At 37.1% G+C, this 14,874-nt stretch overlaps 1 protein-coding gene across 1 annotated transcript in view; it reads left to right on the top strand.

Annotated features, from left to right (window-relative positions):
* The window catches only part of TM9SF2 (transmembrane 9 superfamily member 2), a 65,436-nt gene that overhangs the window by 33,702 nt on the left and 16,860 nt on the right, over positions 1–14,874 (top strand). Inside the window, exons 5-10 of the mRNA XM_021677390.2 lie at positions 1,336–1,465; positions 2,456–2,580; positions 4,140–4,251; positions 5,711–5,790; positions 6,559–6,667; positions 12,383–12,515. Of these exons, the coding sequence (XP_021533065.2) occupies positions 1,336–1,465; positions 2,456–2,580; positions 4,140–4,251; positions 5,711–5,790; positions 6,559–6,667; positions 12,383–12,515 (689 nt within the window). The remainder of the gene's footprint in view (positions 1–1,335; positions 1,466–2,455; positions 2,581–4,139; positions 4,252–5,710; positions 5,791–6,558; positions 6,668–12,382; positions 12,516–14,874) is intronic.

Raw genomic sequence — 14,874 nt, 5'->3', positions numbered from 1 at the left:
GAATGTAGAATCATAATTTTACTCCCTAAGGCACACATTAATTAACAAATAAAACATGCCCTGAAGTGTCATCTTATGACTGTAATATAGCTGGCATTTTTTGAGTAGTTTTTTTATGTGTATCCCACAGTGTACTCTGGGCACAGGGGGCCACATGCTCGGACTGTAATGTAGTTACACAGTGCCACAGAACTTTATTTTCTGCTTTTCTTTTTGAAGTCCTTTTTTACTATAGAACTTGAAAGATTTGGTTCACTAGCTTTGTAGCAGTATTTCTTTTAGAAATAATTTGGATTTGGCCGGGCGCGGTGGCTCACGCCTGTAATCCCAGCACTTTGGGAGGCCGAGGCGGGTGGATCACGAGGTCAAGAGATCGAGACCATCCTGGTCAACATGGTGAAACCCCGTCTCTACTAATACAAAAAATTAGCTGGGCACAGTGGCGCGTGCCTGTAATCCCAGCTACTCAGGAGGCTGAGGCAGGAGAATTGCCTGAACCCAGGAAGCGGAGATTGCGGTGAGCCGAGATCGCGCCATTGCGCTCCAGTCTGGGTAACAAGAGCGAAACTCCGTCTCAAAAAAAAAAAAAAAAAAAAAAAAAAAAAGAAATAATTTGGATTTATAGTTTTCACAGAATTTTTTTGTATAACTTTCACTTTTCTTCCTGGCCCTTTAGTTTAATATTTTCCTGTATCTTGCAATTATATTCATTTCCTTTTTTATTGAATTACCTGAATAATAAGAGACCTTTTATTCTTTGCTGTTCAATAAACTGTTCCTGAGGAACTGGATATGTTGCTTTGTCTACCTATTTAGAGCTTTGAGTGTTATGTTAAAGGTAAATTACATTGAAGTGTCTAAATAGTATTGTTAAATTAGTAATTACAATAAATTAGTTTATAAAACTCTTTACTGCATACATTTATCCTTTCAAAACAGCTATAAAGGTTTATTTTCCCTTTTTTTAAGGCTAGTCAGAGTAGCAAAGGAGCAAAGAAATCTGTACCGGGTTGTGATCAATTAGTTGTAAACACCACTGCACTTGGACCAGCCTGTAGTTGTTTCTGTCACTGCAGTGTATCAGATACTGGCAGCAATAACAATATTACTTATGAATACCACATTTTATTAAAATTGTTTGTGGTTTTTGGAATCTTAAAGCATTTATTATTATTATTACTTATGAATACCGCATTTTATTAAAATTGTTTGTGGTTTTTGGAATCTTAAAGCATTTAGACATTGAAATTTTACGAAGTGATGATACTGATTTGGGCAGTAATTCTTAGTCATGTATGGGTTCTTTTCTAACTTAACTCTTCTTTCTGTATGTAGGATTGTGGATAATATGCCTGTAACATGGTGTTATGATGTTGAAGATGGTCAGAGGTTCTGTAATCCTGGATTTCCTATTGGCTGTTACATTACAGATAAAGGCCATGCAAAAGATGCCTGTGTTATTAATGTAAGTTAATGATAAACTCTTTGCTGCTTTTTAAAATACGGCTTTTTATAGAATTCAGTCTTTACCCAGACAAAAATTGTTATATTTGTTGAATTAGTACAGTTCAGATGTTCTGAAGTACAACCACTTCGATCATAAACTTAGAGCAGATTAATAATGCATAAGTTGAGTTTTAGAGTTGGAATAATTCACATTCAGTTCAACATTTACTGAGAGTATCTGTTGTATGTTAAATGCTATGCTAAGGTCTAGAACTTTGTTCTAACTCTCATAAGTCATATATTGCAAAATGTACATAGTAGAGTGTCAAAAAAGACTTCATTATAAGTTCACTCAATTTGTATTGCAGAAGTCAGATATTATACCCTTTTTAAGACCTATCTGCCTTTGAGGCCATTCTTTTGTGTTTAAAAATAGAGTTATCAAACAGAGACATTATTATGGAAGGTAGTTAGAACTAGGAGGGGATATATATTAAAATAAATTTTGTGTAATCAGATCAACCTGATTTAAATCTCTTAATGGATCTGATCCAATGGAAGTTAGCATGAGCTTAATCATGAAACTGATTATATCAGTTAATGCTTTTGTGAGTGCTGACCAGAGACACTTGAATAATTTAGTTTATGTGTTTAGTCCAAATTTACAAGCTTCCAGGGAGGAAAAGTGTTTAAATGTATAAGCTTTAATGTGCTTGTAATATTTTAAATTTTGCTTTGTTTCATTTTAAATGAAAGGCTAGAAAATACTAGATTAGTGTTTTTTTAATTGGTACTTATTAAATTTTATGTAAAAATTAAAACTTTAAGAAGCATGTAACGTCCCCAGTTAATTTTTGGCTTAAAAAAAGTTTAAGCATAATATTGAAACTTGATTGAAAATCCATTCAAACTTAAATTTTCAGACTTGTTGTAGCCCATTTTAAAGTGTTGTGTTTTGACTCTTGTGTAGTCAGTTTTCTACCTTTAACTTTTAAGTTCTGTTCTGCAGTCAGAATTCCATGAAAGAGATACATTTTACATCTTCAACCATGTTGACATCAAAATATACTATCATGTTGTTGAAACTGGGTCCATGGGAGCAAGATTAGTGGCTGCTAAACTTGAACCAAAAAGGTAAATAAGTGTAAGTGAAATTTAGACCCAAAAAATAAGTATTTGGGGTCCAATTAACTTATTCTTTAATCAATATTACGGCATTTCAGGACTGATTTTACTATAACTCCCTTTGGCATGATTTGTTATTGAGTTATGGGTTGTCCAGAGAAACCAAACCAATAATTATTTTCCCGTCATGGTAAACGGTCAAGCCAAGGTGGCTTTGTGTTTTGTTTTTCAGTCAGGAAATTTTGACAGCTTTTCCACTTGACAGTGGGGAAGGAGAAGTTGTGTGGTTGGGACAGTGTTCCCCTTCATAGTGGAAATAACATAGCCTCTGATAACTGCAGCTTTTCTCTGGTCAGAGGCCCAAATGACCAGAAAGGCCTGTGATTTCTCAAGCCCCTATGCAGTATTAGATACCAGTGTGAAATACCGGCCATTGAACGAGATCTCTTCAAGTTATTTATTATTTTTTATCATGAATGTACATATCAGTTATTTATGAGATCCTTTTTTTATTCAGTATTTCTTTTTTTTCCCATGACTTTTTCTGCCATTGAATTTGCCTTTTTCTCATGCACTGGTGGTAAAAAAAAACACATGCCATGACAAGGTGGCAGTTAATTTAAACTCCATCAGTATTGGTTGTTTTTTTGTTTTGTTTTTTAATAAGATTATTTAGCCAGGCATTGTGGCTTACATCTGTGATCTCAACACTTTGGGGAGGCCAAGGCAGGAGGATCGCTTGAGGTCAGGTGTTTGAGACCAGCCTAGGCAACATAGTGAGACCTTGTCTGTACTGAAAATAAATTAGCTGGGCATGGTGGCACGTGCCTGTGGGAGGATCACTTGAGAACAGGAGTTTGAGACCAGCCTGGGCAACACAGTGAGACCCCATCTCTACAGAAAATAAATTAGCTAGGCATTGTGGCACATGCCTGTAGGAGGCCGAAGTGGGAGGATCACTTGAACCCAGGAGTTGCAAGCTGCAATGAGCTGAGATCACACCACTGCACACCAGCCTGGGTGCAGAGCAAGACCTTGTCTCAAAAAAAAAAAAAAAAAAGGCCAGACATGATGTCTTATGTTGTAATCCCAGCACTTCAAGAAGCTGAGCCCAGGAGTTCAAGACCAGCCTGAGCAACATAGCAAGACCCTGTCTCTATAAAAACTAAAAAATTAGCTGGGCATGGGTGTGGTGGCATACGCCAGTAGTCCCATCCACTTGGCAGACTGAGGTGGGAGGATCACTTGAGCCCAGGAGTTTGAGGCTGCAGTGAGCTGTGATGGCACCACTGCACTCAGGCCTGGGTAAGAAAGTAAGACCCTGTCTCAAATAGAAAAAAAAGATTATTTAAATGTTCTTCAAGTATAGTGTTTTCAAAAGTATGTTTATAATTTTGTACACATACTTGTATTTATATGAAGTAAATATTTATGCTTTTAAATATGACAAACAATTTCACCTTTGTCAGCAGCATTTTAAAATATGTACAAAATCTCTAACCTTTACTACCCCATTTTAAAAAAAATTGTACTTTATCAGCATCTTGCCAAAATGTTTCTTCCCACAGCTTCAAACATACCCATATAGATAAACCAGACTGCTCTGGGCCCCCCATGGACATAAGCAACAAGGCTTCTGGGGAGATAAAAATTGCCTATACTTACTCTGTTAGCTTCCAGGTGAGTCTGTTGTTATCTTTAGTATAACTCTGAAATTGATTTTAAATTTGTTCTACTTAAACTAATGAAAATGTTGATGATTGTGCTTGTCAAATAAAGAAGCTATTAATAAGCTGATTTTTAGGATAATTTGTCAGTGTACTAAGCAACATAATCACTCTTAAAACTAAGTCTTAGTGGCCGGCATGGTGGCTCATGCCTGTAATCCCAGCACTTTGGGAGGCTGAGGCAGGTGGATCACGAGGTCAGGAGTTCAAGACCAGCCTGACCAACATGGTGAAACCCGTCTGTACTAAAACTACAAAAATTAGCTGGGCGTGGTGGTGCCTGTAATCCCAGCTACTCAGGAGGCCGAGGCTGGAGAATCACTTGAACTTGGGAGGCGGAAGTTGCATTGAGCCGAGATCACGCCACAGCACTCCAGCCTGGGTGACACAGTTAGACTCCACCTCAAAAACAAAAATAAGAACTAAGTCTTAGTTTAAATGAGAATATAGAGGAAATTGGAGATTTGAGCCTAATTGAGTGTTAAGCATAAGAGATACATATAAGACAAAAGTAGAAAATAGGCAAAGAGGACAGGATGGAAATGCCAAAGATATATTCAGAAAGCATTTGAGAAATCAACACAATACTTTAAAGGATTTAAGTATGAACTTTAAATGAAGAGTTTCCGATTGGTAGATTGTCTTAGAAAATTGAAGGGAGTTAATGAAGTTTCTTAAAATGCAAATTCATTGTTATGAGAATCTTAGACAGTGTTCCACCTCTATTTATTCACCATTTTTAAAATCAGAATTTAAGTATGAACTTTAAATGAAAAGTTTCCTATTGGGAGATTGTCTTAAAAAATTGAAGGGAATGTTTTCATTAATGAAGTTTCTTAAAATGCAAGTTTATCATTATGAGAATCGTAGGTAGTGTTCCACATCTATTTTTTAAAAACTTTTGGCAATCCAATATAGTTGTGATATTTAATATCCCTGCATAATATTTCATTTTGCAAACCTAGTGCAGTAAACAGTATGTATTTCTAGATGTTAAGAGCTCAGTGTGCCTAGGATGACTGGTCTGATTAGCTGTTCCAGGCATAAAGAAAATAATAATTATTCGATTTCATTTCATTGTGTTAAAAAAAAAGCTACATAGAGCTCTAAATTTTGACATCTAAACTAAACATCTAGTTATAATTTAAAGCAATACTTTTAGTAGGTATTACTAGGTTTTTTTTTGTTTTGTTTTGTTTTGTTTTGTTTTTTGCTGCTTGATCTTACTCTGATTTCCCCTAGACTTTAGTACATCTGAAACTCTCTGAATCTCAGGACTAACCAAAGTTGTGATAATTTAGAAATTGCAATTGTTGACTCAATGGAAGGGCAAGCTTTGAATGGGATTTTTTGTTGTTGTTCTTAATGTATTGTCAGCAGATGTTTTCTTAGAGATTTTTTATCTCCTCTAGGAAGATAAAAATATCAGATGGGCATCTAGATGGGACTATATTCTGGAGTCTATGCCTCATACCCACATTCAGTGGTTTAGGTAAGATTACAGAGTTAGCCTGCTTTTTGCTTTCTGCTTTTCTACCCTGTGTCCCTCTGAACATCTCATTTACTGTCAGATCCTCTCTACTTTATTCAAAATTCTGGCCTTGGGTTCAAATCCTGGCTTTCAGTTGCTGATTGTGAGTCACAGCAGGTCCCTTAATTTCTCAGCATCTGTTCTTTTATCTAGAAATACCCACCTCATAGGATTGTTGTGAGGATTAAAGAACATAATGGGACAGAGCATTTGAGGACATTGCTTGGCATGTAAGAGTGTTCAGAAACAGAGCTGCTGCTGTTGCTATGACTTTATTATTATCCCCTTCAAATGTGATTCAAAACTTTTATTTAGAAAGCTGTGCATGTTGCCCTAACCCTCCTTTTCCTATTGCTGTCTCATCTTTTTGACACTTACTAATTTACTGAGTAATAGTTCTTCAGCAAACTTCTTGAGGGCACAAGCCAGTCCTTTGTTGTGGCAGTGATTTGGGCACAGTAGTTATTTCATAATATTGACCATGTACCAAGAAATTCTAGTTCTAAACAGACTATGAAACTGTATTATGATAAGTATATAATGTTATTTATCTGTCTACTTGAGGGAAACATGAAAGAACACAGTTCGTTGAATTTGTGGATTTTAGGTAGTTTTCGTTTTGAGATTTTGATTAAGACTGTTTTAATGTTACTCAGTAAAGAGTTTTTAAGAGTTTTACAGTTCCTAGGATTAAGCTACAGAGTAATCATGATGTGCTTATTTCTACAGCATTATGAATTCCTTGGTCATTGTCCTTTTCTTATCTGGAATGGTTGCTATGATCATGTTACGGACCCTGCACAAAGATATTGCCAGATATAATCAGATGGATTCTACGGTAAGTGGAAACATTTTAACTAATCTTCAGCCCGTCAAGGACACTGTTTATTGTTATTTTAGGAAAAGGTGAAATAATAGCTTAGAATCTGCTTTTAAAACATTCTTCTGAAAAAAGAAATTCTTCTCAAAAGTTATCTTGAATTTACATTTTCAAATAAGAAAGCAATGCTTAAGAATTGATATTCTTGGCTGGGCTTGGTGGCTCATACCTATAATCCCAGAACTTTGGGAGGCCAAGGTGGGCTGATAACCTGAGGTCAGGAGTTCAAGACCAGCCTGGCCAACATGGCGAAACCCTATCTCTACTAAAAATCACAAAAATTAGCCAGGCGTGGTGGCAGGTACTTGTAGTCCTAGCTACTCAGGAGGCTGAGGCAAGAGAATTGCTTGAACACAGGAGACAGAGGTTGCAGTGTGCTGAGATCATGCCACTGCACTCCAACCTGGGTGACAGACAGAGCAAGACTCTCCAAAAAAAAAATAAAAGAATTGAGACGCTCCAGAAATGGAGTCAGCACCGGAGCTGACCTGCTCACAGCCTCCTCTGTCGGAATGGACTGGTGCAGCGTGGGGTGTAGTTGCGCAGTTACAACTCTGTTAGGATTCTCCATCCCTGACACATACCCAGTTTGTGAAACCACAAGGTTGAATGGAATAACTCCTGAGCAATTTTTATTTGTGTGTTTAATTTTTTTTAATTAATTTTAACAAATTTGTGTCATTTCTACCTTTTGGTATAGTCAAAATAATTGCATGTCCCAGCCTCTGTAATCTCAAATTTTTTAAGTTACAAAATGTTACACATTTTCTACTCTTCATTTCATAGCAGCATAACAAAAGAATTTTCACAAGAATCACAGTAATTTGGAATGAATGCAAACTCCGGTTTCTATTATATTCTCTTCCCCTAGCTTCTTAAGCCTCCTCTCCCCCAACCTGTCACCTGTTCTGATTGGGAAAAAATATATATGAATATTTATAAGCTTTTAACATTTGTACTCTATACCCTCTTTCCTATGATTTTTATTTATTTTGTGTCTTACTAAATATTGTATTAAAGTAATTTTAAAATACTCTGCTCATAATTGGCTATTCCAAATAATTGTTGTTAATGGAGTTTTGTCTTAATTTGTACAGCGTCGCCCTGTGGCACACGGGCCAGTGATGACGCTGCTTCCACTCCTGTCCTACTTCCCATCTTTTAGCACAGCAGTCAGAGCAAAACTGCTCAAACAGAAATGAGATCATTTCACTCCAGAGCACAGCCCTCCAGGGACTTCCTATTCACTCAGAGCCAGAGTCAAGGGCTTTACAGTGGCCTCTAAGGCCCCATGTTACCTCAGCACTCTGCTTCACCTATGCCATCTACCTTGATGTTCCTCAGACGGAGCAGCCACAGATTCCCACCTCAGAGCCTTCACATTTACTGTTTTATCTGCTTAGAATGTCCATCGCTCATTTACATGACTAGTTCCCTTACCTCCCTCCAATCTTTACAAAATGTGATCTTCCCATTGAGCCCCTCCCAGTCATTCCATTTAAGTTACATCCTATCCTGCACATACCCATACATCCTGTGTTTTTGTGTACTGCTTATTACCATTATAATGTACAGTATACTTTCCTGACTTATTTTGTTTATTGTCTTTGCAATGAGAATGTGTACTCCTGAGAGTAGGGATTTTTCTGTTGCACTCACTGTGGTATCTGGTGTTTTAAACAGAGCCAAGCTTATAGTTGGTTATCCTCTGGGGAAAAAAGTCTCCCACATTTAGATTCACAGGATTCTTCTAATTTAAGGGCAATAAAATATGAAATACTAGTCGGAAATTCACAAAATTTGCAGTAAAGAACAGATTTAGATCTCTAGAGATTCCAGACACTGGAACTCTTCATTGCAGATAAAATATATGAAAAAGTAAGAGCTCAGAATTTTTCAGACTGGATAAAAAGTAAAAATACATAGATACAGAAAACACAGTGTATCCTGAGCAGAATAAATAAAAAGAAATCCACATTTACATCAATTGTAACAAAACTATAGAACCTTAGAGAAAGGAGAGTATCCTAGAATCAGCCCAAGGGAAAAAAGACTCAGCATCTACCAAGGAAAAACAATTAGATTGACGATGGAAGCGCCAAGACTAAGTATCATTAAATTTGGTAAGAGAAATTAACTATTTACATAGAATTGTGTACACAGAGAAGTCATCTTTCAAAAATGAAGATGAGGCCAGGTACGGTGGCTCACACCTGTAATCCCAACACTTTGGTAGGCCAAGGTGAGAGAATTACTTGAGCACAGGAGTTCAAGACAAGCCTGGGCAACATAGGGAGACCCCATCTCTACAAAAAAATTTAAAAATAAAAAATTCACTGGGCATGGTGGTGGCTCACGCCTTTGGTTCTAACTACTTGGGAAGCTAAGATGGGAGGATCACTTGGGCCCAGGAGGTCAAGGATGCAGTGAGTTGTGGTCGCACCACTGCACTCCAGCATGGGCAACAGAGACCCTGTCTCAAAATTAAAAAAAAATAAGAAGAATGAAGGTGAGGTGTTCATCTCTTACAGATGAACAGAAACAGTTGACTACAAGCTGATCTTCATGGAAAGAATTTATAGAAAACTTGAGCAGATAATAAATAAATAAAGTGAATCCTAAAGGGAGATTTAGAAGGATTGGTGAACAAAGAAATACCAAGTAAACCTTTTCTGTGTATAGTAAGTCTAAATGTAGAGGTTAACAAATGTATATCAACAGGAGGAAAACAGATGCTTTATTGAATGGTATTGGGATAAAGTGGTGGTCACCTGGGGGAGAAAAGGTAAATTCCAACTTTATTATTTAAAATAATGATTTACATGAAAATCGATCTATCAAACACTAGAAGAACATATGTGAAGTTATGTTTAAATCTTAGCAAAAGGTAGAATTTTATAAGTATCACAGAGAGACAAAAGCCATAAAAGAAATTATTGTTCTGTGATTATTGTTTGTTCACCTGGTACATTGGCAGAAATTTAAATGTTTGATATAAGTCTGTGTTGGGGAATTGACATGAGGATGTAAAGTGATGTAACCTTTAGAGAACAATTTGGCAACTTGTCTTAGTTTATAATATAAATTGACCCGAAAATTCCATTTGTAGAAATTAATGAATGCAGAAGATTTTATTTTTTTAACAATAAGCATCTTGTTTTTTATAAATAGTAGAAGAATATAAACAACCAAAATATCTGTCAATAGGGGACGAATTTTGTAAATTATAGAATATCCATATTGTAAAATACTATGTAATCACTAAAAAGAATGAGGTAACCATATCTACAAAGAGAAGCACCTTCATGATGTCGTTAGACTAAAAAAGCAAGATATAAAACTGTGTATAATATGCAACCGTTTTTGTGAAAAAAAATGAGAAAATCTATTCATGCATTGCTGGTATATAGATAGAATATCTCTACAAGAATAACAAGAACCTAGTCACAGTGGTTTGCGGCAGAACAGGGAGCCTTTCTCCCTGGGGGAAACTTAGTTTTCACTTACACCCTTTAATATTTTTAGTGCCCACTTAATAAAATGTGATCAGAAATGGCCCCCTGTTAATACTACCCCACCTAAAAGAAGAGATGCATGTTTTCTTCCCCTACTTTTTAAAGAGACATTCACAAATCTAAAGAGATTAAAGTGCCCACACCCTAGTCCAACACTTAATAAACTCAGGTTCAATCTTGTTTCCATCTGTGGAATTCCACCTATGCCCACCAGGTTTTTTGAAGCCAATTCCAGATATAATTTTAATTCACTTAGAGCCTACATACGTCTAATAATACTTCAACTTTGTACATTCCTTGCAAATGACCAAGTGAAGTCTAATTCCCAAGTGTAGGAAAGTATTTTGTACCAAGGGGAGGTAAATATTTTGATTTTTACTGTTGCCTTAAAAGTTAGACGTTTTATTTATTTATTTATTATTTATTTTTGAGACAGAGTCTCACTCTATCGTCCAGATTAGAATGCCGTGGTGCAATCTTGGTTCACCACAACCTCCACCTCCCAGGCTCAAGTAATTGTCCTGCCTCAGTCTCCCGAGTAGCTAGGATTACAGGCGCATGCCACTACCGCCCAGCTAATTTTTGTATTTTTAGTGGAGGTGGGGTTTCACCATGTTGGCCAGGCTGGTCTTGAATTCCTGACCTCAAATGATCTACCCACCTCGGCCTCCCAAAGTGCTGGGATTATAGGCATGAGCCACTGCTCCCAGCCTAGATATTTTAAAAGCAGGATTAATGCCTCTGTACAGTTTTCCACATTTCAAATTTCAGTTGATTTATATTTATTTAAAAATGTAAATTTAATATATTAGCAGTATCATTGTCTACTGCTTGAAAAGGTAGTAGTTTGAATGGGGATTTGGGGGAGGGATGCCAATATACCCTTGAGGGAATGTTGACAGAGGAAGCTGAACAAGCAGAGGCCAGATTCCGAGGATCTTTTAAGCTGTACAGTTTGAAGGTCATTGAGAAGCTGTTGAAGAATTTTAAAATGCAATGATATGGCCAGATACATGTTTTAAGAAAATTACTTTGAATATTATGTTGAGAATCATCCAGTACAGGGCAAAATTGGAGTTATAGAGACCAGTCAGGAGACCTGTTACAGAATTCCCAGAGACCAAGGAAGGTGGCAGGGAGGAAGGAGCTGAGTGGACAGATAAATACGAAGGATGTTTGGGAGGTGGGATGGAGCTGATTGACTAGTTAGTGGTGGAGAGTGTAGAAGCTGAAGAAAAGTCAGTGAATGACCCTGTGTTTCTGGCTCAAACCACCAGAACAATCCCTCTGGCTGCTGTATTGAGGATCAACTGAATAGTGGCAAGGGCAGGAACAGACAGGTTTAGTGTATATTCAGTAGTCAGGTAAGATGGGTTGACTTGAACCAGGAGGGTGGTGGGCATCCTGTGGATATATTTTGGTGGCAGAGCCATAACATTTGTTAAAAGGTTGTGTGCAAGGTAGGAAAAGAAGGGAAAAATCATGGATGACTCCGGGGCTTGGGGGACTGAGCAGCTGGAAGGATGGAGTTTTTATCTACTGAAGGAATCTGTAGGAAGAGCAGATTTAGGTGGGAAAAGAGAATCAATAATCTTTTCAGTTATGGATAATTCCATTCAAGATGTATATTAAACAACCAAGTGAAGCTGGTAATTAGGTACTTGTGTGTATGTCTGGAGATCAGGGCTGCAGTTTGGGCTGGTGACACAAACTTATTAATATGTTTACAGCCATGTTTACTGTATTAGCAGAGTAGCTGTAATATGAGAGCTAATGCCATTTTCTTATTGTGGGGATTATTAAAAGTAGGTTGAAGAGGATAGAGTGTGACTAAAAATTGTCATCAAGTTGGATCACAAAGCTTAACTTAGAGTAGAACTAGGTAGCAATCACATTGTCTTTATAAAATTTCTCAATAACTATATTTGTAGACCTTAATGTCATAAATTCAAGAAACTGACATATAAGACAATTCAACAAAGCCATATAAAGCTCCATGAGTCAAGCTCTGTTCTTCAAAATTGAAATAGATAGTAACATTTGTAAGTTAAAAAAAAAAAAATTTTTTCTGCAACAGCATATTCACCAGTGAAAAAACTGTCTGTGGTTGTCTTGTTGATACCATAATAAAATTGAACTGATTTCATTCCCCTTTTAGGAGGATGCCCAGGAAGAATTTGGCTGGAAACTAGTTCATGGTGATATATTCCGTCCTCCAAGAAAAGGGATGCTGCTATCAGTCTTCCTAGGATCTGGGACACAGATTTTAATTATGACCTTTGTGACTCTATGTAAGTGTTAACTGAAAACTTTAAAGTAGAAAATACTTTATAAATATAGTAATTGTTTAAAAACCAGTTTTTCTAAGTGGGTAGGTAGGCTAGATTATTTCTGAGAGTCTTTTAGTTCTCAAAATCTGGGTGCTTTGGCTCTAAGTGACTTGGGGCAGGGTTAGCTGCACCCAAAGACTGATTCTTGGTCTCTCCCTTCAGCTCTTCAGAGACAAGCCTTTGTCAGGGAATCACTGGGCTGGAGGTGAACAGGTCCTTAATACCTCAGCATCTGAGTCTAATACCTCAGTTCTGAGCCCAGAACCAGGACCACTTGGGGTCTCTATTACCCAGCCTTCAGGGGCAGGCACAGTCTGGTTAGGGTTCCAAGATATTCTTGGCTTCCACAGAGGGAGGAGGTGGGAAGAGAGGGGATGGGGCAGGAAGCACTTTGTAGACCTTTCTCATCTGGGGAGGATTTAGGAAGCAGGAGCTCTCTTTCTCTAGAGAAAGCGAGTGTGTAGGAAAGGACCTTCTTCTGTAAAAAGAGCCTCTTCTTTGAGCTACCTCAACAACTTCAGAAATTGTATTTAAATTTTTGCCAACTAGGACAATCTTTTTTTTTTTTTTTTCCAATAGATGTTCCTTAGAGGTATTGATAGCCACAGGAGTGGTTCTGAGATGACCTCTGGGTATATGTTAATTCCATTGTCTTTCAGTTTTCTTTATTGGAAGAGAAAAAAAATGTTTATGAATAGAATTTTCTAAATTTACCTTTATTTAATGTATTTTACTTTATTGATGCCTGCTACTGATAAGTAGCAACAAATGAATATTACTAGGAGAATTCAGAAACCGACCTTTAATAAGTTTTTAGTAAATATTTGTTTTTATGTTTGATTGCATGTTAAATACATACTACTCTAGTGATTTTTCGTTAGTGAAGTTACTCTAAATTTTTTGGATGAAATTAATTATATAAATGCTTTGCAAAGAGCGGTATCATTTCCAAATGTCTGGCACTGAATAAGTTTGGGAACCACTGACTCACACCTTCAGGCTCAATTTGAAGACTAACTAGAACATCTTTTTTTAAATCTACTAACAACTTAAGGAGATACAACTTTGATGGGTGGAGCTAGAATTTGTAAGTATGTCGTACTAAAAAGAAATATGTCATGCTAAAGAGGGTAGGTCAGGAAAAGGCATCTTAAAAAAGGTTTGGACAGAGGGTAGTGTGAAGGCACTGGTTGCCAGAGAACCAAAGTAGACTTAGAGCAGAATGAATGCTTGAAGATAAACTGCTTTCAAATCTTACAAGGAGCTGTCTTCTGCCATGATCTGGTCTTTATTGGGTTCAGCAAGAAAAGTGAACTTTTAAGGAAGGAAAGTTACAGAGAGCGTAGGCTAGAATATGATGGGAATCATTTTCTTTAAGTCCTCAAATAGGAACTTTTGCTGAAGGGCAGTCCGTTTTTCAGGCAGGGGAGGAGAAAGGGGTTGCATCTTAGTTGAAATCCGGGTACATCTTCTAAAGCTACCCTGATGTGTTTCCTGCTGATCATGATTCTGGTGCTTTGGTCAGAGATGTGTGTGTGTGCTTGGTTACATATGTGCTTGGTCATGCACATTTTGGGGGAAACAGTAGGGATTTTCTTGCTGCTGGGAATAGAAAGCCATCTGAAACTCTTCTCGGCAGTATCATACTCACCTTGGAATTCTGAGCACCTTATAACTTCTGAGCCCCAGCTTAAAGCTGGGAATCTCTATGAATATAATTTTTTTATTCTCATTTTTTTCTCATTTTTATTCTCATTAGTAGGAAGGCTTATAGAGAGAAGAGCAAACAAAGCTAACCACATGAATAAGGTAGGACCAGGGTTTCCCCCCATCGCTGACCAAGTCCTTCAGTGATTTATGAAAAGCTAATGGCCCTATAAAATCTTTCTTCCTCATTTTATTCTTTGATTAGATTCTGTATATCTCTTAGTTTGAATGTTGTAAGGTTTTTGTTGTTGTTTTTTTTTTAACCCCCAGAGGACCCTGTATTTTTCAGTGAAAGTGGGAATATTTCATAGTGGGAACATTATTATCATTTATGTTAATTTTAAAGACTGTACTTGAATCTCAGAAGAGCCAAATGCATTCTTGAGCATCCAGTCAGCCTCCCCTGATCACAGGAAGGATGAGGTCTTCTGGACTCCGACAAGAAACTTCCAAAGTGAATTTGCCTCATGTATGATCAGATTGGTGCAATACATTAAATATTATTGAGATTCAGTATAGCTGCATGGTAGGATAGCACATGGTTTTTCATGAATTAATTAAAAAATGAGGGTTTCTCCATCATTTCACAACAAAGGAAACAGAGTGATAACAT

The sequence above is a fragment of the Aotus nancymaae genome, unplaced genomic scaffold (genome assembly GCF_030222135.1).
Source record: "Aotus nancymaae isolate 86718 unplaced genomic scaffold, 86718_ANA_hifiasm-v0.15.2.pri h1tg000048l, whole genome shotgun sequence".
In the NCBI taxonomy this organism is placed as follows: Eukaryota; Metazoa; Chordata; class Mammalia; order Primates; family Aotidae; genus Aotus; species Aotus nancymaae.
The sequence above is the reverse complement of the archived record's forward strand: the minus strand, read 5'-3'. Positions and strand labels throughout refer to the sequence as shown.